This window comes from Taeniopygia guttata, chromosome 2 (genome assembly GCF_048771995.1).
Source record: "Taeniopygia guttata chromosome 2, bTaeGut7.mat, whole genome shotgun sequence".
NCBI classification, from domain to species: Eukaryota; Metazoa; Chordata; class Aves; order Passeriformes; family Estrildidae; genus Taeniopygia; species Taeniopygia guttata.
In genome coordinates this window covers 150,664,895-150,687,271 of record NC_133026.1, presented here as the reverse complement: position 1 = coordinate 150,687,271, position 22,377 = coordinate 150,664,895, and the positions used below count along the sequence as shown (strand labels likewise).

At 49.8% G+C, this 22,377-nt stretch overlaps 3 protein-coding genes across 3 annotated transcripts; all 3 read left to right on the top strand.

Annotated features, from left to right (window-relative positions):
- Positions 1-1,994: 1,994 nt before the first annotated feature.
- Positions 1,995-2,330, top strand: LOC140682365 (feather keratin-like). The gene has a single exon (XM_072924321.1). It carries the CDS (start codon positions 1,995-1,997, stop codon positions 2,328-2,330), a length of 336 nt encoding a protein of 111 aa, XP_072780422.1.
- Positions 2,331-6,266: 3,936 nt separating this feature from the next.
- Positions 6,267-6,639, top strand: LOC140682555 (feather keratin B-4-like). Its single transcript, XM_072925200.1, has one exon. It carries the CDS (start codon positions 6,279-6,281, stop codon positions 6,615-6,617), a length of 339 nt encoding a protein of 112 aa, XP_072781301.1. The 5' UTR covers positions 6,267-6,278; the 3' UTR covers positions 6,618-6,639.
- Positions 6,640-10,116: 3,477 nt separating this feature from the next.
- Positions 10,117-10,582, top strand: LOC140682554 (feather beta keratin-like). The gene has a single exon (XM_072925199.1). It carries the CDS (start codon positions 10,117-10,119, stop codon positions 10,453-10,455), a length of 339 nt encoding a protein of 112 aa, XP_072781300.1. The 3' UTR covers positions 10,456-10,582.
- Positions 10,583-22,377: the final 11,795 nt, after the last annotated feature.

Sequence of the window (22,377 nt, the reverse complement as noted above, 5' to 3'; positions counted from 1 at the left end):
AAGGCTTTGACACACTAATGCTCTCCTGCTCATTGCTCTGAAAAAGCTGCCACGGCAGTAGATACTTGACAAATTCTCTTCCCCAACTGGATCCTCAAATCCTCCCTGTAAACAGTCACAAAATCATATATTTTGGGAGGAACACGGGAGGGCAAGAGCTTCATTCCCTTCTGCTCAAGTCAGACCAACAAGAGCAGGAATTCCAGGACCAGGAATTCCAGGACCATGGGCAGTTCCAGTTCTGGCTCTCCCAGGACATACTCCAACACCTTTTCCATTCTGAGACCACCCTCACACCAAAAAATGCTTCTCTTCTTTGCCCACAGAATTAAATCTGTTTTCACTCGTGTTGTTGCCCTGTTATCCTTCACATGTGGACTGCTGAGGATGGCTGTGATCCCTCATCTTCATTCCTTACAATCAGGGATTTGCACTCACTGATGACACGCCTCTATCCATCCTTGTCTCCTGGGAGTCACGGCTCTCTCGGTCTCTCATCTGGGAAAGATCTCCCAGCCCCTTTAGAATCTTGTTGGCCATAAACTGTTTTTGTTTCTAAGTCCACAAGCATCTTCCACTGGGGAGCCCAGAAGTGCCCAAACCACACCACATGGGACCCAGTTAGTGCTCTAAAGAGAGGAAGGGCCACCTCTCCTGATTTCATGGAAAGAAGTGTCTGAAATCTATTTTGGACACTGATGATGCCTTTTCAACTAAAGCTTCGATGCAATCTTGTGGTCTCTTTGTTCTCCACCACCACTACGGGGTCCTGCTCAACAAAGCTGCTTTCCAGATTCTCAGCCCACAGCATGATCCAAGGCCCAGTGCTATTCCTGCCCAGATCCAGAACTTCTCATTTCCCCCTCATGAAATTCAGGAGATTCCCTTTAGCCTCAGGCTGCAGCTCCATCCGACTGATGGCACAACCAAGTGGTGCCTCAGACACTCCATCATCTGCCAGCTCACTGAGGGGGCAACCCTCCCACTGTCCACATGGAATGGAAGAGTCCAGGTGCTCACATCTGGCACAGATGCAAAGTCCAGACCAGCTTGACACACCTGGGACAGTTTGGGGCCCCTCTCCACAGCACACCCACAAACTGAAACCCATGAGTTCCACAGGCTGACCTCACTGATGACACCACACCTCTACAGATCTTGGTCACATCTTCAGTCACGCACCATCAACACCTGCCTTTGGCCTCAAATATTCATATTTTCAAGGGGAATGACCACGATGGAAGGGGCAGCTCCTCATGCACAGCACAGACAAAAAGGCCGCACCAGCCTGACATGGCTGCAATGGAATGGGGCCCCACTTCACAACACACCCACAAACTAAACCATACAAGTGCCACAAAATGACCTAGCTGATGACACCCATAGTTTTCCTGGTGGTTTTTTTGTTTGTTTTGTTGTGGGGTTTTTTTGGGTTTTTTTTTTGTTTTGTTTTTTTTTTGCAAATTCTGGTTTCTCTGACACACATTTTCCATGCCAATGCTCCCAAATACCAACCCTCACTTTAAAGCAGCCGCCAAAGTCAGATGGACATGGTCTCCTTAGAGCAAGACATGACAGAGCACAGTTGTGGGAAGGAAAACACTCCCCACATCATGACTTGCCAGCCTGGGCCTGGCAAAACCTGCTACCTGCAAAATGCCCCAAGGCCATGGGATGAAGTTGCCCCGCCCATACAGGACCAGCATAAAAGTGGGCTCAGAGCCTCTCTCCCTCACACACTTCTCCTGACACCTTCTGCTCCTGCTCCTGCTGACAACCAGGTGAGCCTCAAGCCCCTGACCCTCATGCTGCTGCACCCTTGGTCCCTCTCTTCCAGCACGCTCAGCCCCAGCCTCAGCTCCAGCCTCACGCCTCCCCACAGCCCCACAACACCCTCCACACTCCATCACCCTCCTGCATCACTGCCACTCAAGCCCCGAAATCCCTCTCCTGCCTCACCCCTCTCTCTTCCAGGCACCCTCCACTCCACACCCATGGCCTGCAACACCCTCTGCCAGCCCTGCGGACCCACCCCACTGGCCAACAGCTGCAACGAGCCCTGTGCCCTGCAATGCCAGGATTCCCACGTCATCATCAACCCTTCCCCTGTGCTGGTCACCCTGCCAGGACCCATCATGACCTCCTTCCCCCAGAGCACCGCCGTCGGATCCACCTCCTCGGCTGCCGTGGGCACTGAGCTCAACGCCCAGGGACAGCCCATCTCTGGTGGATTTGGTGGCTTTGGCTATGGGTTTGGCTATGGCCGTGGGTTTGGCTATGGGCTGGGAGGCCTGGGCTGCTATGGCAGGAGGGGCTGCTACACCTGCTAAAAGCACCACCTTGGTACTGTGGCAACACCTCCTGCAAGCAAAGCACCTCAGCTGATGGTCTTTCTACTTGCACTTCACACTGGATCAGTTCTACTTCTTTCTCCTGCCTTTTAATTCTTTTGTCTCAATAAAGTTTTCCTGCATCAGAGCCTGACATGTCTCCTCATCTTTGTAAATTCTGATGGGCTCACATCCTCACCTCACACGGTGTCAGACAGGGCATTGGGGTCAATGGAAAAGGGGCACAACACATTTCTTAGTAAATATGTCACCACCATTAACATCCAAGACTGGCACAGGAGGCACGGGATTGGGAAGACCTTCCAGAACCTGGCACAAGTCCATCACCTGCTATACTTTTGACACATTAATGGTCTCCTGAGCACAGCTCTGGTAGGGTGACTCCATGCCAGCACACACTTGGCAAACTCTCTTCCCAACAACATTCTTGAACCCTCTCAGCAGAGTCACAAAATCATCCACTTGAGCAGGAACTCTGGGATGCAAGTGTTTAATTCCCCTCTGCTCAAGAAAGACTAACAAGTGCAGGATTTCCAGTGGACAGTTCAGGTTTGCCTCTCCCAGGACAGGGACTCCACCACGTCTTCTGCGCTCTGTCCACCCTCACACTGAAAAATTCTTCCCTTCTTTGCCCATGGAATTCCATCTGTTTTCACTTGTGACCTTGCTCTCTTTTCCTAACTGGCTGCACTACTGTGAATAAATGGACTCCCGTGATTTCATTCCCTGCCCTCAGGGATTTTCATACATTGGTGACACCCCGCTGTCCATCCTTGTCTCCTGGAAGTCACAGCTCTCCCAGCCTCTCCTCTATGGCAGATTGCCCAGCCATTTCAGTATGTTGGTTGTCCTGCATTTTCATGAATTAAATTTCCCTATTAGGAAACTAAACCTCCACGAGGGAAACTTGAGTTCATTCCCTCTTCTCCATAGCTTGGTGAAAGGGAGACAAGACTGGCGTTAAAAAATTTCCATTCAGACAATTCCAGAGAGCAATAAGGTCAATCCTCTTCTTCTGAAAATTATTTTCTCTTACCTATAACGTGCTTTCTCAAGGAGCTGCGGTCTGTCTAGCAGGTCAGTCTGTGACAGACTCCCCCCCCCACCCCCCACTTGGGGTGGTGTTACCATTTTATACTAAAAGCTATGTGTACCATGTTTACAATAACGTGCCAATATCTATCATTTATTTTGGACAGTGTGTCTCTACCTTAAACAAATAGAAAAGTGTCACCATCATAGCAAGACATGGAGGGTGAGAAGAAGGTCAGGACATGCCCAAATCCCTCCATCTTGTTCCCTTGAATCCCTTATTTTAAAATCCTAAAATTCTACTTTTTCACCCTGTGTTAATTCAACTACCACACTACTCAAACTCTTGTGTCTTGTAATTCCTTATACAAAGTTGGCAGTTTTTCCACGGGCTAAAATCAAAGCCACAGGTGTTTTTGACTTTATGCCAAGGTCTCCGAGCCCCCTGCCAGGGTCTTGAGACAGCCAGGGCAGCCAGAGGGATGTCCTGGGTTCCCACAGCCTGGCATACAGACCGGGCAGGAGAGATGGAGCCAAGGCAGGCAGGAATGCACTGGAAGGAGCAGCCCCTCAGCCCCAGAGCAGCTGCAAAGCCCAGACCAGCCTGACATGGCTGGCAGGGAATCACAGACTCACAGAAACGGAGAATAATGAGGTTGGAAGAGACCTCTAAGTTCATCGAGTCCAATCTATGCCCTAACACCTCAACTAGACTACTAGCACCAAATGCCATGTCCAGTCTTTTTTTAAGATGGTGGTTCTACCACCTCCCTGGGAAGACAATTCCAGTACTTCATTATTCTTTCTGTGAAAAGTTTTTTCCTAATATCCAACCTAAACCTTCCCTGACCTAGCTTGTGACTGTGTCCTCTTGTTCTGCCAGTTGCTGCCCGGTGGAAGAGACCGACCCCACCTGTCTACAACCTCCCTTCAGGAAGTTGCAGAGAGCAATAAGGTCACCTCTAAGACTCTTCTTCTCCAGGTTAAACAACCCCAGTTCCTTCAAACGTTCCTCATAGGGCTTGTGCTCCAAACCTCTTACCAACCTTGTTGCTCTCCTCTGGATGTGCTCAAGCATCTCAACATCCTTCCCAAACTGAGAGGCCCAGAACTGGACACAGCACTCAAGATGTGGTCTCACCAGCGCCGAGTACAGGGGGAGAATGACCTCCCTGCTCCTGCTGGTCATACAATGGCAGGCCAGGATGCCACGAGTCTTCTTGGCCACCAAGGCACATTCCTGGCTCATGTTCAACTGGCTGTGGACCACCACCCCTAGGTCCCTTTCTGCCTGAACACTATCCAGCCACACCGTCCCCAGCTTGTAACCTTGTAGGGGATTTTTGTGCCCAAAATGTAGAACTCAGCACTTAGACTTATTAAACTTCATTCTGTTGGACTCTGCCCATCTAGCCAACTGATCTAAGTCTCTCTGCAGAACGCTCCTTCCTTCTAACAGATCAACACAAGCTCTCAGCTTAGTCTCGTCTGCAAATTTACTAATGAAGGACTCGATGGCCTCATCCATGTCATCTATAAAAATATTAAATAGAACTGGTCCCAGTACAGACCCCTGAGGGACACCACTGATGACTGGCCAGTGGAATGGGGCCCCTCTTCACAACACACACAAAAATCACAGCACACCAGTATCACAGGGTGACATCAGCGATGACACCCCACCTCTCCCAAGCTTCGGTAACATCTTCACCCCACCCTGACATGCACCATCAACACCAGTCTTTAAGCTCTAATAATCGCATTTAAAAGCTGCCGCCAAGGTCAGATGGACACAGACTCAAGAGGAGGACACGGAATAACAGAATTCCAAAAACAAACACCTGCACCATGACAGGGAAAGGAAGATGATGTTGCTGAGCAGAGCTAGTAATTATTGGGGTTTGCTCACAGGAACACAATGTTAAGCCTTAAAGGACACAAGTTATGAAACCATACAACCTTAATGTGGAATAAGACAACTGAGGTCACAGACCTGCCTGGGCACCCATTTCTTGTTTGTTTAATGGGTTTCTTAATGAGGTCAAGGAATATACCTTAAATGACAGAGTACGTTATCATGTACAACTGAGAATTCCAAAAGGGCCACAACATTGGAACAAGTTCAGCCTGAACAGCCTCTCCTTTTCCAGATGCTCTCCCTTCATTGCACTCCCAGGCACTGTGACCTTTCCAAGCTACACTGCAGTGACCTCCCCAGGACATCAGCAGCTCCCTCAACATTCTTGGATGCAGCACAATGTCTGATGGACATCCAGTGGCACAGAACAGAGTCCCAGTCTTCACAAGTCACCGACAAACCACAGCACACGAGTGCCACAAAATTACCTCACTGATTGCATTGTAGTTCTCCAGGGCTATGGTTGCTTATTCAGTCCTCCCTTAAAAACATTTAATAATTAAATCCTTCCAAATACCAACTCTCTCTTGAAAACTGCCGCCAAGGTCAGATGGACATGGACTGAAGGGCTGGACATGGCATTGCAGAGCTGTGGGAAGAAAAACACTTCCCACATCATGACTCACAAGGCTGGGCCAGGCAAGAGCTGCTGCCTAAAAATTGCCCCAGGGCCATGGGACAAAGCTGTCCCACCCCTCCAGGACCAGCATAAAAGCTGGCCCAGAGCCTCTCTCCCTCACACACTTCTCCTGACACCTTCTCCTCCTGCAGACAACGAGGTGAGCCTCAAGCCCCTGACCTTCCAACCCTTGCCTCCCTGACCCCTCTGCCAGCACGCTCAACAGCCCTCATGCCTCCCCACACCCCACAGCAGCCTCCACACTCCATCACCCTCCTGCATCACTGCCACTCAAGCCCCGAAATCCCTCTCCTGCCTCATCCCCCTTTCTCTTCCAGGTACCCTCCACACCACACCCATGGCCTGCAACACCCTCTGCCGACCCTGCGGACCCACCCCGCTGGCCAACAGCTGCAACGAGCCCTGTGCCCTGCAATGCCAGGATTCCCACGTCATCATCAACCCTTCCCCTGTGCTGGTCACCCTGCCAGGACCCATCATGACCTCCTTCCCCCAGAACACCGCCGTCGGATCCACCTCCTCGGCTGCCGTGGGCGCTGAGCTCAGTGTGCAGGGACAGCCCATCTCTGGTGGATTTGGTGGCTTTGGCTACGGCCTTGGCTACGGCCGTGGCTTTGGCTACGGGCTGGGAGGCCTGGGCTGCTATGGCAGAAGGGGCTATGGCTACAACTGCTGAGGACCCTTAGTACCACTCCTGATACCACCAGCTCGGGGTCTGCCAACAGCTCCTGCAAGCAAAGCACCTCGGCTGATGGCTGCCCTACTTCTACCTCAGACTGATCCTTTCAAATACTTTCTCCTGTCTCTTTTTTTTTTTTTTTCCCTTTTTTGACTTAATAAAGATTTCCTGCATCACAGCCTGACATGTCTCCTCATCTTTCTGAATTCCCGTGGTCTTACCTCCTTTCCCTACACAATGCCAGGAATAAAGAGACTATTGCAATGAATGGAAAATGTCTCAAACCTTGCTTAGAAAATACATCATCACCAGTAACACTCAAGACTGGTATGGTAAACAGGGATTGAGGGGAGATACAAACCCTTCACCTACTACACCAAAGGCTTTGACACAACAAATCTCTCTTGCTCATGGCTCTCTCCAGGTCTCTCTGTGCCAGTACACACTTGACAAACTCTCTTCCTAGCAGGACTCCATAACCCTCCCCAAAAAATAGGAACAACATCATCCAATTAGGCAAGAACTCTGGAGTGCAGTTGCTTCATTCGCTTCTGCTCTGTCATAGTCAGCAAATAACCAGATTTCCAGGACCTTGGACAGTTCTGAGTTGGCTCGCCCAGAACATAACTTGACCACCTCTTTTACTCTAGGACAAACCTTGTACTAAAAAAGGCTTTTCTGCCTTTCCCGGGGAATTCCATCTGTTTTCACTTGTGTCCTTGCCCTCTTGTCCTGCACGTGTGCATTGCTGAGAACAGCTGGCCTCCCTCGACTTCCTTCTCTGCAATCTGGAATTTGCACACACTGATGACACACCCCTGTCCAGCCTTGTCCCTGGGAGTCTCAGCTCTCACAGCTTCTGCTCTGGGAAAGATCCTCCAGGCCCTTTAGAATCTTTCTGGCCCTGAACTGGTGTCAGTTCACTAAATCTACTTCATTTACACGTGGGAAGCCCAGAACTGCTCAGAACACCTCACATGGGACCTCATCCAATGCTCAGGAGACACCAAGAGTCACCTCCTCCTGCTTCATCACAAGATTTTCCCAATCCTGACCATAAGACTTGGGGTCCCTTTCCCCACAGTTGTACAGGGACACCTCCTGCTCCATTTTTTCTCACTCAGAACACGAGGGTGATTTCTCAGAAGAAAACTATTACATTTGATACTCAGACATTCCTTCCTAGCTGGGATGACTCCTCCCAACAAACAGCCCTTGGCAGATGCCCTTGCTGAGCTTCAGCACCAGATTTTCAGGGTTGCCCCAACAGATCCAACATGTGGGCTACAGCACTGGGGGCTTGCTGCCATCTGGACTTTGGGACACTGACCACCAGCCTCCAGATCCAGCTCTTCAGGCCTCTCTCAGGCCACCACGTTGGGCCCTGACACAGCCTGGACTTGCCTGGTTGTGTCAGGAATGAGAGACGCATTGGATTTTTTCAGTCTTCAGCTTTTGTTTACTGTTATCAAAACTTCAGCACACTGTCTGCATCAGTTTCTGCATGCAGGAAAAACAGCACAAAAATGGTTACCCATGTCATGTTACAAGGCCTTTTAAGTCTAATCAAAAACTAAACTACGCAATTAAGAAGTGACACCTAAATTATTTTCCTTTCTAACCCAATAACTGACCCCTTAAGACCCGCAATGCGGATTTTTATACCAAATTACAAGACACCACCTAAAGCCAAGAAGAAGAAGGAAGAGGAAAGAAGAAAAATTAACTCGAGACAACACCCTACACCCTCCATCTGGAACCCATCTATAACATACTAAAAATCCTAAAACCTAAATTTCTCACCCATGTGACATACTAAACTACTCTCTACAATCTATTTCACAGTTTTGTGGTTTCTAATTTATCTTGAGGTCTAGGAAACTTTCTCCATGAATGAGGGTCAAAGTGATCCCCTGTGGGTCAGGACATCCCAGAGCAGACAGAGAAATATTCCTGGTGCCCTGGGTTTCCACACCTGGTTGTCAAAGATCATGAAATGCTCACCTGAAAAAACACTGGCTGACATCCCAATCCTCTTTCTGACAACCACAAGGGGCCTCAGCCCTTTGCACTCAGCCCAAGTTGAAACCTAATTACCCTGGATAGCAAAAGCTTAAAAGCAAGAGGAGCACCAAGACACCCACAGAGTAGAGTGAACAGGAAAGGTCAGGTCTAGTGTCAGGCTTATCCAGCTGGGATCAAGGTGGGAGCAATGGAATGTGAGGGAAGAGGTAACACCTTCAGCACAGCTGCAAATCCCAGAACAGTGAGACAGGGCTGGGAGGGAATGGGGCTCCTCATCACAGCACACCCACAAACCACAGCAAGAGAGTGTCACAGGGGCATTTCATTGATGACACCACACCTCTCCTAAATTTTGGCTGTTTATTAGCACCAATGTTCCATGCAAACCATCTCAAATACTAACTTGTGCTTAAAAGCTGCGGTCAAGGTTAGATGGGAAAGGCTTCAAGAGAATGACACGGAATCATAAAATCTCACGAAATGCTGATAGCATGACAAAGAAGGAAAGAGGAGCACGCTGACCAACAGGTAGTAATTATTGGGTTTTGCTAACAGAAGCACAGTTTTGAGGTTTAAGGGATGTAAGATACGCAACCTTACAGTTTGAATGCAGAATAACAGAATTGATGTCACAGACCAGCCATTATAAAAAAAGGATCAGACACTGTTGACTGATGGGGCTTTTTTTATATCTTAATGACGGCAAGATGTAGACTTAAAATGAAAGCATTCATTGTCATGTAATTTTCTGAAATCCAAATAGACCCTAAAAATTAAACAAGTCCATCCTGACCAGCACCTGGTGTTCCAGTTTCTCTCCCTTGATCTCATTCAAGAAAAAAAAGGGATGAGTCCAGGCTTCACAAGCCACTCAAAAACCACAGTACATAAGTGCCACAAAATTACCTCACTGATGACATCACACCTCTCCTGGCCTCTGGTTGTTTATTCAGCCATTCCTGACACACACTGAACAATCACATCCTCCCAAATACCAACTCACTCTAAAGCTGCCGCCAAGGTCAGTTGAAGGCACAGACTCAAGAACAGGACATGAAACTGCAGAAATGTGGTGAGGAAAGCAATTCCCACCTCATTGCTTACCAGGCTGGGTCAGCAAAGAGATGCTGCCTAAAAAATGCCCCAAGGCCATGGGACAAAGATGTCCCACCCCTCCAGACCAGTATAAAAGCCAGCCCAGTGCCTCTCTCCCTCACACACTTCTCCTGATTCCTTCTCCTCCTGCTCCTGGTGACAACCAGGTGAGCCTCAAGCCCCTCACCCTCCTGCTCCTGCTTCTCTGGCCTCTCTTCCAGCACTCTCAGCCCCAGCCTCAGCAGCCCTCATGCCTCCCCACAGCCCCACAACACCCTCCACACTCGCTCACTCTCCGGCATCACTGCCCCTCATACCCCCACCCCTCTACTCTGCCTCACCCCTCTCTCTTTCAGGCACCCTCCACTCCACACCCATGGCCTGCAACACCCTCTGCCGACCCTGCGGACCCACCCCGCTGGCCAACAGCTGCAACGAGCCCTGTGCCCTGCAATGCCAGGATTCCCGTGTCATCATCGACCCTTCCCCTGTGCTGGTCACCCTGCCAGGACCCATCATGACCTCCTTCCCCCAGAACACCGCCGTCGGATCCACCTCCTCGGCTGCCGTGGGCACTGAGCTCAGTGTGCAGGGACAGCCCATCTCTGGTGGATTTGGTGGCTTTGGCTATGGGTTTGGCTACGGCCGTGGGTTTGGCTATGGGCTGGGAGGCCTGGGCTGCTATGGCAGGAGGGGCTATGGCTACATCTGCTAAGGGCCCTCAGCACCACTCCTGACAACACCTGTGTCAGGTGGCAACAGCTCCAGCAAGCAAAGCACTTCAGCTGTCCGTCACCCTGTTGCACCTCACACCACCTCCCTTCCCACTTCTTTCTCCTGCCTTGTAATTCTTTTGCCTTAATAAAGTTTCCCTGGAATATAGCCTCACACGTCTCCTCCTCCTTTGTTCTACCAAGGCTCTTGCAACTTCACCTAGCACAAAGTCAAGGGTCAACAGCCCATTGGTGTCCATGGAAAAGGAGCCACAAGATCTTTCCTGGGATTTTTGTCAACAACAGGACCATCCACCAGGCATCCAGGATGCAGCACAGGCTCTTCCTTTTCCCAAAGCCTTGGACACACCAATTGACTTGTGCCCATATCCCCAGCACTACTTCCTGATGGCAGCACACATTGGTCCAACTCTTCCCCTCCGGGACTCTCTGAACATCCCAGAACTGGAATCCAGGAGTGCATAAGGAACCCAGGGAAATCCATTAGTTCAAGCTAGCCTGATCCCCAGACAAAGCAACCACCCTTCCCTCAGCTGCCTCTCACAGAAATGGTTCTGTACATTCTTCTCCAACATCTATGGGTGTTCTCAGTTCAGTCAGAGAGAAAAAGAGAGGTTTCTGCCAGGCCGGGCCTGGGAAAGAATTGGAATAGAATGTAAATAAGTTTGTATCTCTCTTGTTGTTCACATTGTTTATAGATATGTTATTCACTGAGCACCAATGGTGTGAGATGTTCTTACTTTAAGACCAGTAAAATTAGTCTGCACAATGCTCTCAATAAAAAGAGTGATATATTTGAAGTAAATCAGTTGAGTTCAATTCATCTAGCCTTCTGAACTGGAGTTCTTTTGTTCCTGTCCTACCTCAACAGCGACAAACATCCTTGCTCTTCTTCGGACATCATCAAGCACCTCAATGTCTTTGTTGCTGTGAGGGGCCTAAAACTGAACTGAAATTCAGAGTGTGGCCTCACCAGTACCCAGCACAGTGGGACAGTCACTGCGGTGGTCCTGCTGGCCCCACTATAGGTAACACAAACCAGGACGCCACTGATTTTCGTGGCCACTTGGGAACGCATTGGATCATGTTTAGCTACTCTCAACCAGCACCCCCAGATCCTTTTCCCATGGGCAGCTTCCTCATCACACCTTTCCAAACCTGGAGATTTAAGTCTTTACTAAATTCCAGGTAAAAATCACCCACAGCCTTTTCCTCATTTACTAAGGAGGTCACATTGACACCTCAGGTGATGAGGTTGGGCAATCAGGACCTGACTTTGCTAAAGCCAGGCTGGCTGGGCCTGATCACCTGGTGGTCCTGCCATTAAATACTCTCAAGATGATCTGCTCCAGCAGCTTCTGCAACACTGGGCTCAGGCAGATAGGCTTGGAGTTGCCCAGACCCTTCTTCTGGCCCTTCTTCTAGGGAAGAGTCCCATTTTCAAGCCTGCTTCAACTGGGACCTCTCCAGTTGGCCAGGATTGCTGGCAAAAGATCGCAAGTGGCTTGGGAGTACTTTCACCAGCTCCCTTAGAACCCTTAGGAGGATCAATTCCGTGCAACACACCACACACAAGTCTGCCACTGACCATCCTCATTGGATTATGAGGAATTGAATTTTGCTCCCTGGTAAGGAACCTTCTCCCTCAGCAGGACGCTGTGCCCATCCCAGGAAGCAGAATGACAGCAAAAGGAATCATTAGTGCTCAAAGAACCTCTTGGAGGTGACCAAAGACTCATCGTAGGATGTTTTTGCTTGGAAAGGACCTTGAAGATTCTCTTGTCCAAACCCCTGCAGTGGACAAAGACACCTTCCATTGTCCCAGGTTGCTCGAAGCCCTGGCCAACCTGGCCATGATCATTACCAGGGTTGGGGAAGTCAGCTTCTCTGGGCAACCTGTGCCAGGCCTGTGCCAGAAGAATTTCTTCACAATATCCCATCTAACTCTACCCTCTGGCAGTGGGAAGACATTTCCCCTTGTTCCATCACTCTGTGTGTAGGAATTCTGGAATTCAACCCAACCTGCTCAAGGAAGGACAGCTCAACAAGACTGCCCATGACCTTTGTCAACTCAAGGTTTAGTAACTTGAGGCCTTTTCCACTTTTCCCATCACCTGCTAAAAAAGAGGAAAGAGCAATAATAGTCTTCCAAAAGAACTCCTTTCAGAGAGCTGAAGAAAGGGAGACGATTTCTCTTTTGGCTACCTTGTCTGCATCTAAAAAACTGCAGTTCCTAAATCCACTACTCAAAATCTTGTTCTCCAGATCACTCAGCAGCCGTTCCTAAGATGTGTCACACCACAGAAGAACCATTATAACACCAGCGTGGCAAAGCTGGAGCAGAAACAAGGAGAAAGGCAAGTCCAAAACACAGGTCTGGTGACCAGGTGGTGATGTGAGGAAGAATGACCATGATGGAAAGCTCAGCTCCTCACTCTCAAAGACCAGACCATCCTGACCCGGCTGGAATGGAATGGAGCCACTTTGCACAACACACCCCCAAACAGAACCACACAAGAGCAATAGGGTGGCAACTCCAGTGACACCTCTAAGCTATTGTTGTCTACTCTGCATTCTCAGACACATCTGAAATGCAAATCCTCCCAAAATAAAAACCGTCACATTAAAGCTGCCGCCAAGGTCAGATGGACACGGACTCAAGAGCAGGACATGACACTGCAGAATTCTGTAGAGGAAAACACACCCCACCTCGTGACTCACCAGACTGGGGCAGACAGGAGCTGCTGCCTGCAAAATGCCCCAAAGCCATGGGCCAACGCTGTCCCACCCCTCCAGGACCAGCATAAAAGCCAGCCCAGAGCCTCTGTCCCTCACACACTTCTCCTGACACCTTCTCCTCCTGCTCCTGCCAACAACCAGGTGAGCCTCAAGCCCCTGACCTTCCGGTTCCTGCACCCCTGGCCCTTCTCTCCCAGCAGGCTTACCCCCAGCCTCAGCAGTGCTCACGCCTCCCCACAGATCCACAACAGCCTCCACACTCTCCTGCCTCCCTTGCCCTCCTGCATCACCACACCTCTCACCCCCATGGCCCTTCCCTGCCTCACCCCTCTCTCTTCCAGGCACTCTCCACACCACACCCATGGCCTGCAACACCCTCTGCCAGCCCTGCGGACCCACCCCGCTGGCCAACAGCTGCAACGAGCCCTGTGCCCTGCAATGCCAGGATTCCCGCGTCATCATCGACCCTTCCCCTGTGCTGGTCACCCTGCCAGGACCCATCATGACCTCCTTCCCCCAGAACACCGCCGTCGGATCCACCTCCTCGGCTGCCGTGGGCACTGAGCTCAGTGTGCAGGGACAGCCCATCTCTGGTGGATTTGGTGGCTTTGGCTACGGCCTTGGCTACGGCCGTGGCTTTGGCTATGGGCTGGGAGGCCTGGGCTGCTATGGCAGAAGGGGCTGTGGCTACAACTGCTGAGGGCTCTCAGCACCATCCCTGGTACCACCAGGTCCGTGTTCTGGCATCAGCTCCTTTTAGCAAAGCAGGTGTTTGGCCGGTGTTTGCCCAACCTGCTCTGCCAACCTGCTCCCTTCACTTTCCTTCTCCTTTCTCTTCATTTGTATTGCCTCAATAAAGTTCCGTTGCATCAAAACCTGAGATGCCTCCTTTTGTTTTTGAATCCCAGTGGTCTCACCTCCTTACTCAGCACAATGCCAAGAGTGAAAGTTCCATTAGGGGAGATGGAAAAGGGGCAAAACATCTTTCTTAGCAAAGATGTCACCACTTGTACCTCCCATGACTGGCAAAGGATGTAAGGGAGAAGGGGGATAAATTTCCAGAACATGAGACAAGCCCATCACTTGATAACACCAAAGGCTTTGACACATCCATGCTCTCTTGTGCATGGCTCTGGCAAAGATGCTGCATGCCAGAACATTCTTGATAAATTCTCTTCCCAGTTGGACTCTCAAACACTCACTACAAACAGAAAAACAACATCATTGCTTTGGGCAGGAACCCCGGGGAACCCTCCTGCTCAAGCAAGACCAGCATTTCCAGAACCATCCACAGTTCAGGTTTGGATTGCCAAGGAAGGAGACTCCACCGCCTCTTCCCCCTGCAACTACCTTCACAATGAAAAGTTCTCTCTTTGCCCAGGAAATTAAATCTGGCTTTTGTCCTTGCCCTCTTGTCTTGCACATGTGCACTGCTGAGAACAGCCAGGCTCCCTCAAATTCATTCCCTGCTGTCAGGGATTTGCACACACTGATGACACTCCCCAGTCCATCCTTGTCTCCGGGGAGTCCCAGGTATCTCAATCCTCTGTGAAAGAGCCCTTAGATTATCTTGGTAGCCTTGTACCGGTTTTGTTTCAGGATGTCCATGGGGCTCTCCTGCTGGGTAGCCCAGAAGTGCCCACACCAACCCACCTAAATGTTGAGAATGTTGAACAGTGTTGACTCTATGGATACAACTCTTTACCTACGTCCCTTGAGACTTGACTTCACCTGGACCTGGGATCTTATCCAGAATGTTACATAGGATATAAATCTAGCAGTCCAATTCACTGACCATTTTCACAACCTATCCATTCTGGGATGATGCTGTAGGAGACATAGTAAATCCCCTAGGTGAAAGGTGGAGGTTAACACCAGCCATGTCTCTCTCATAATCCCCAGTTAGATGTTCTTCTCTGTAGGTAACACAGAGGTCACTAATTTCTGATTTTACCCCCTAAAATTAATGCCAACCTCTCCTCATATCTTCTTGTCTGACCTGCTCTTGGCAGTGCTTAACAGAATTAAAAACCAGTCCCGTCCTTGTCTGCAGGAACAAGGTCCCTGGAGAGCCATTAGCAAAGTCACAGGGTGAAACGTAAACTTTAAGGCATTTAGAGATTTTGAGGAGCTAAGATTTTAGTTAGAAATAAGCCTTACTAGAGTTAATTAAAATAAGAATAATAAATGAGCAGGCCTTGATGAAGTTAGGAGTTAGTAGTTAACTAATAATTAATTGCTTGTCAGCACAATGTTTGGTTAGCTGGGTTTATAATGAAGAATATAGAAACTGATAAATAGCTTTTAGGAACATAAGACAATTTTGGGCCTCCTCTGTTCTGAAACCAATTGAAGACAAGGAATGGGAGTTCTACCAAGAGTTCATTTGTCATACTCGCATTGAAAAGGTAGAAAGGTCAGAACGAGGAAGACTTCATTTACTTCCTCATTTTGGGACCCCTCCCCATAAAAGGGACCACCGACCCATTTCAAGGGACAAACTACGCATGCTTAATAGCTTTTGGAGTGATTAGCATACGAAGCGGGGAATGGGATGTACCAAAATTATGAATATGCATTTGTATTTTGTGTATTCAATACTTGTATGGATAAAAAGACTCTGTAATCACCTGGAAGGTGCGGTGTGTATTTGGGAGCGATCCCGCACACAATAAACACACACTTTCTGACTTTAAACTGTTAGAGAGTTTTTGTCCGTCACAGTTGGATATCGATACTAGATCAATATCCATATTTTTTTAATAAATCAAGGGAATAAATGCACTGCAAGGGGCAGGTGTGAATGCCCAGCACAGCCGCAAAGCCCAGAGCAGCCTGGCAGGGTGAAGAGGGCTCCCCTTGACAACACACCCACAAACTAAACCACACAGGTGCCACAGAATGACCTCATTGATGACACCCATATTATTCCTAGGTTTTGCTGGATATTCTGGCTTCCCTGACACACGCCTTCCAAGGAAATCTTCCCAAATACCAACTCTTACTTAAAAGCTGCTGCCTAGGTCAGATGGACGCGGACTTAAGGGTAGGACTTGGAGATGTACAGTTGCTGGAAGGAAAACACTCTCCACCTCCTTATCACTTGCACAGCTGCACCACGCAAAACAGATGTTATGATTTCCATTCAGGTGCCTCTAGAGAGCAACTCTTTTTCTGAAAATTAAACATCTCCACTTCCTCCAACTGGTCCTCACATGTCTTGTTCCTCTTATCCTTCACCAGCTATGATGAACCAACACAAGACTTTGGGGAGCACAGGAGGCATCCCTGAACACATAAATGGGATAGCCTGCCCAATTCCAGGAAATAAATCACAGCATATGGACAGGTTTAGAAAGTTGAAAACATGGTAAGGAAGGAGACAGTGTAATGGAAGGGGGCACTGCTCACCTCCAAAAGAGCTGCAAAGCCCAGACCAGCCTGGTGTGGCTGTGGGGGGAATGATGCACCTCTTCACAAGACACCGACAAAGCACAGCACACATGGTGACCTCACTGATGACACCTGACTGTCCAAAGCTTCTTCATGACTTCAGCCTTTCCTGAAAAACATCATCACCACCAAATTATGGTCTCTTAAACTCACACATTAAAGCTGCCGCCAAGGACAGATGGACACAGCATCAACAGCTGAACGTGGAATTGCAGTGTTTTGGGAAGGAAAATACTCCCCACCTCATGACTCAGCAGAGTGGGTCAGCAAAGAGGTGCTGCCAAAAAATGCCCCAGGGAAGGGTTATCCCACACATCCAGGACCAGCATAAAAGCCGGCCCAGAGCCTCTCTCCCACACACACTTCTCTTGACACCTGCTCCTCCTGCTCCTGCTGACAACCAGGTGAGCCTCAAGCCCTTGACCATCATGCTCCTGAAACCCTGAGTCCCTCTGTTCCAGTATGCTCAGCCCAAGCATCCACAATCCTCACACCTCCCCTCAGCCCCAGAACAGCCTCCATATTCCCTCACCATCTTGCACCACAGCCTTTAACACCCCTGTATCCCTGCAATTCCTCACCCCTCTTTCTTCCAGGACCCTCCACACCACACCCATGGCCTGCAACACCCGCTGCGGATCCACCTGCGGACCCACCCCGCTGGCCAACAGCTGCAACGAGCCCTGTGCCCTGCAATGCCAGGATTCCCGCGTCATCATCAACCCTTCCCCTGTGCTGGTCACCCTGCCAGGACCCATCATGACCTCCTTCCCCCAGAACACCGCCGTCGGATCCACCTCCTCGGCTGCTCTGGGCAGTGAACTCAACGCCCAGGGACAGCCCATCTCTGGTGGATTTGGCTTTGGCCTTGGCTACGGGCTGGGAGGCCTGGGCTGCTATGGCAGGAGGGGTGGCTACATCTGCTAAGGGCCTTTAGCAACACTCCTGACACAGGAAATTTGATCCTCAGGCAACAGAACCTGCAAGGAAAGCACCTCGGCTGATCATTGCCCTTCTTGCTCCTTACACAATCCTTTCCACTTCCTTCCTTTGTCTTTTCCATCTTTTGCCTCAATAAAGTTCTCTTGCATCAAAGCCTCAGATAACTCCATTCCTTTTGAATTCCAATGCACTCACACCCTCCTCCAGCACATTTCTTGCAATAAACAGGCCATTGGGATGGATGGAAAAGGGCAACAAATCCTTTCTTAGAAAATCGGTCACCACCAGTAATAACCAAGACTTTTGAGGGAAGCAGGGACAGAGGGAAACACCGCCTAAAATGGACACAATCCCCCATCCTGATACACCAAAGCATTTGACCCAATCCCCTCCTGAGCATAAAACTGGAAGAGTCACTCCATGCCAGCAGACACTTGGCAAAATCTCTTCCCAACAAGACACTCTAAACTCCACCACAAAAAAAAAGAAATAACATCATTGCCTTTGACACCAACTCAGGACTGCAAGTGCTTCCACCCCACTGATTAAGCAAGTCAGCAAGAGGGGAATCTTAGAGCAATGGATAGCTCAATTTTGGATCTCCCAGGACATCAGATGGCGTCTCCGAGATCCCATCACCGCTTTCACTTTCTTACATCTATCACAATGAAAAGTTCTTGCCTTCTCTGCCCAGAGAATTGCATCCATTTCCATTTGTGCCCTTCCCTCTTCTGCTCCACTGCTGAGAACAACCAGGCACCCTGGATTCATCCTTTGCCACCAGGGATTCATCCACACTCATGACACCCCCATCCATCCTTGTCTCCTGGGAATCCCAGCTCTCCTCTAGGAAAGCTGCTCCACTCTTTCAGGATCTTGCTGGTCCTCCACTGCCCTTCTTTCACACTCCACTGCCCCCACCCTTGCTGAGGATCTCCAACAGGCTGGGCCTCATGGATGCAACTCTCGACATGCTTCCCTTGAGACTTGACTCCATCTGGGCTTCGTGCCACTGATCCCCAGCCTCTGGGCCAGCCTCTCAGCCACTCTCAGGCCCTCAGCACCACTCCTGACACAGGAAATTTGATCCTCAGACAACAGAACCTGCAAGCAAATCACCTCGGCTGATCATTGCCCTTCTTGCCCCTTACACAATCCTTTCCACTTGCTTCCATTGTCTTTTCCATCTTTTGCCTCAATAAAGTTCTCTTGCATCAAAGCCTCAGATGACTCAGTTCCTTTTGAATTCCAATGCACTCACACCCTCCTCCGGCATATTTCTTGCAATGAACAGACCCTTGGGGTCGATGGAAAAGGGCAACAAACATTTCTTAGCAAATCGGTCACCACCAGGAACTACCAAGACTGTTACGGGAAGCAGGGACGGAGGGGACACTTTCTAAAACACAACACAAACCCATTCCCTGCTACACCAAAGCATTTGACCCAATACCCTCCAGAGCATAAAACTGGAAGAGTCACTCCATGCCAGAACACACTTGCCAAAATCTCTTCCCAGCAAGACACTTGAAACTCCACCACAAAAGAAGAAATAACATCATTGCCTTTCACACAAATTCCAGAGTGCAAGTGCTTCCATCCCACTGATTAAGCAGATTCAGCAAGAGGGGAATCTCAGAACAATGGACAATTCAGTTTTGGATCTCCCAGGACATCAGATGGCATCTCCCAGATCCCATCACCGCTTTCACTTTCTGGTCACACTCACAAATGAAAAGTTCTTGCCTTCTCCACTCAGAGAATTGCATCCATTTCCATTTGTGCCCTTCCCCCTTCTCCTCCACTGCTGAGAACAGCCGGGCTCCCTGGATACATCCTTTGCCACCAGGGATTTATCCACATTCATGGCACCCCTATCCATCATTGTCTCCTGGGAATTCCAGCTCTCCTCTACGAAAGCTGCTCCACCCTTTCAGGATCTTGCTGGTCCTCCACTGCCCTTCTATCACACTCCACTGCTCCCACCCTTGCTGAGGATCTTCAACAGGCTGGGCCTCATGGATGCAACTCTCGACATGCTTCCCTTGAGACTTGACTCCATCTGGGCTTCGTGCCACTGATCCCCAGCCTCTGGGCCAGCCTCTCAGCCACTCTCAGGCCACTCACTGCACTCTCTGGCAACCTGGGCTTGTTCGGGTGCTCTGGCAGTGGAGAATGGGAAGGAGCCTCAAAGGCTTCACAAAAGGGTTGAGTCCAACAGCAGCCACAGCTCTCCCCTCATGCCAGGCTGAGGCACTGACACAGAGCAGACACACAGCTCAGCCAAGCACCATTTCCTCAAGGTAAATCCTCCAAGTGGCCTCACCCATCGGCACTTGCCACAACTCAAGACCACCAAGGCCTGCCTCACCCCTCACCTGCTGCTGCTCCCATCTACCCTCTCCTCTCTTGCGCAGCTGCCCCCAACACCCATGGAATCCCTTCAGCTGGAAAAGACTCTTGACATGCAGTCCAACTGGAAAACAAATCTGTGAATGCCACCAATTTCAGAAAGGTTTCATTTGTAAAAGACTTAAATGTAAATCAGCATCAAATCCAATCATTCCTCCATCTCCTGTATGGTCACCATCAAACATGCCAAAGTCCAAATCTCCATGGCTTCTAAATTCATCTAGCAATGGAGACTACACCACTGTCCTTGGGCAGTCATGCACAGAGCTTGAAAACTCTACTTGTGAAGGAATTCTCCCTAATACCTAACTCAACTTTCCGAAGAGCAAATTGACTCTGTTCCCTCTTCTCTGAAGTCGGGAAAAAAAGGGAGACAAGACTGATGTGAATGGTTTCTGTTCAGCTAACTCCAGCGGGCAACAAGGACAACCTTTCTCTGAAAATTGAACACGCCCATTCCTTCACCTGACCTTCATGTGCCTTGTTCTCCTTATCCTTCACCAGATTTCCTTTCCATGTGTAAGAGCCAGCTCTGTGACCCCACAGTGTGACCTTCCTGTGCCCAGGTAAGACGAGCGCTACAGATGAACCAACACAAGACTTTGGGTAGCATGGGAGACCTCCCTAAATCACAGGGATCACTTTCCCATCTCCAGGAGGAAAGGAGAGGCATAGAGAGAAGACTACAGACATGGAGCCAAGGAGGGGAGGAAGAAAACATGATGAAAGGACCAGATCTGTCACCCCAAGCACACCTGCATATCCCAGACCAGCCTAACAGAACATGTGAGGGAACGGGGACCGTCTTCACAAGACGGCCACAAACTACAGCACACCAGTGTTGTGGAGTGACTTCATGGATGACACCTCACTGTCCAAAGCTTTGGTCATGTTGTCAGCCCTCCCTGAAAAACAACAACATCATCATCAAATTCTGGTCTGTATTACGAACATTTAAAAGCTGCCGCCAAGGTCAGATACAGAAATAGACTCAAGAACAGGACATGGAATTGAAGAAATATGTCGAGGAAGACAATTCCCACCTCATCACTCACCAGGCTGGGTCAGCAAAGAGGCGTTGCCTAAAAAATGCCCCAAGGCCACGGGAAAAGGTTGCCCCACCCCTCCAGACCAGCATAAAAGCCAGGCCAGAGCCTCTCTCCCTCACACACTTCTCCTGAAGCCTTCTGCTCCTGCCAAAAACCAGGTGAGCCTCACACCCCTGACCATCCTGCTCCTGCCCTTCTCCTCGCCCTTCTCTTCCAGCACGCTCAGCCCCAGCCTCAGCAGCCCTCACGCCTCCCCACAGCCCCACCACACCTTCCACACTCCCTTGTCCACCTGCATTACTGCCCCCCACTCTCCCACATCCCTGTCCTACCTCAGCCATTCTCTTCCAGGCACCCTCCACACCACACCCATGGCCTGCAACACCCGCTGCGGATCCACCTGTGGACCCACCCCGCTGGCCAACAGCTGCAACGAGCCCTGTGCCCTGCAATGCCAGGATTCCCGCGTCATCATCAACCCTTCCCCTGTGCTGGTCACCCTGCCAGGACCCATCATGACCTCCTTCCCCCAGAACACCGCCGTCGGATCCACCTCCTCGGCTGCTCTGGGCAGTGAACTCAACGCCCAGGGACAGCCCATCTCTGGTGGATTTGGATTTGGCTTTGGCCTTGGCTATGGCTATGGGCTGGGCTGCTATGGCAGGAGGGGTGGCTACATCTGCTAAGGGCCCTCAGCACCACTCCTGACACAGGAAATTTGATCCTCAGACAACAGAACCTGCAAGCAAATCACCTCGGCTGATCATTGCCCTTCTTGCCCCTTACACAATCCTTTCCACTTGCTTCCATTGTCTTTTCCATCTTTTGCCTCAATAAAGTTCTCTTGCATCAAAGCCTCAGATGACTCAGTTCCTTTTGAATTCCAATGCACTCACACCCTCCTCCGGCATATTTCTTGCAATGAACAGACCCTTGGGGTCGATGGAAAAGGGCAACAAACATTTCTTAGCAAATCGGTCACCACCAGGAACTACCAAGACTGTTACGGGAAGCAGGGACGGAGGGGACACTTTCTAAAACACAACACAAACCCATTCCCTGCTACACCAAAGCATTTGACCCAATACCCTCCAGAGCATAAAACTGGAAGAGTCACTCCATGCCAGAACACACTTGCCAAAATCTCTTCCCAGCAAGACACTTGAAACTCCACCACAAAAGAAGAAATAACATCATTGCCTTTCACACAAATTCCAGAGTGCAAGTGCTTCCATCCCACTGATTAAGCAGATTCAGCAAGAGGGGAATCTCAGAACAATGGACAATTCAGTTTTGGATCTCCCAGGA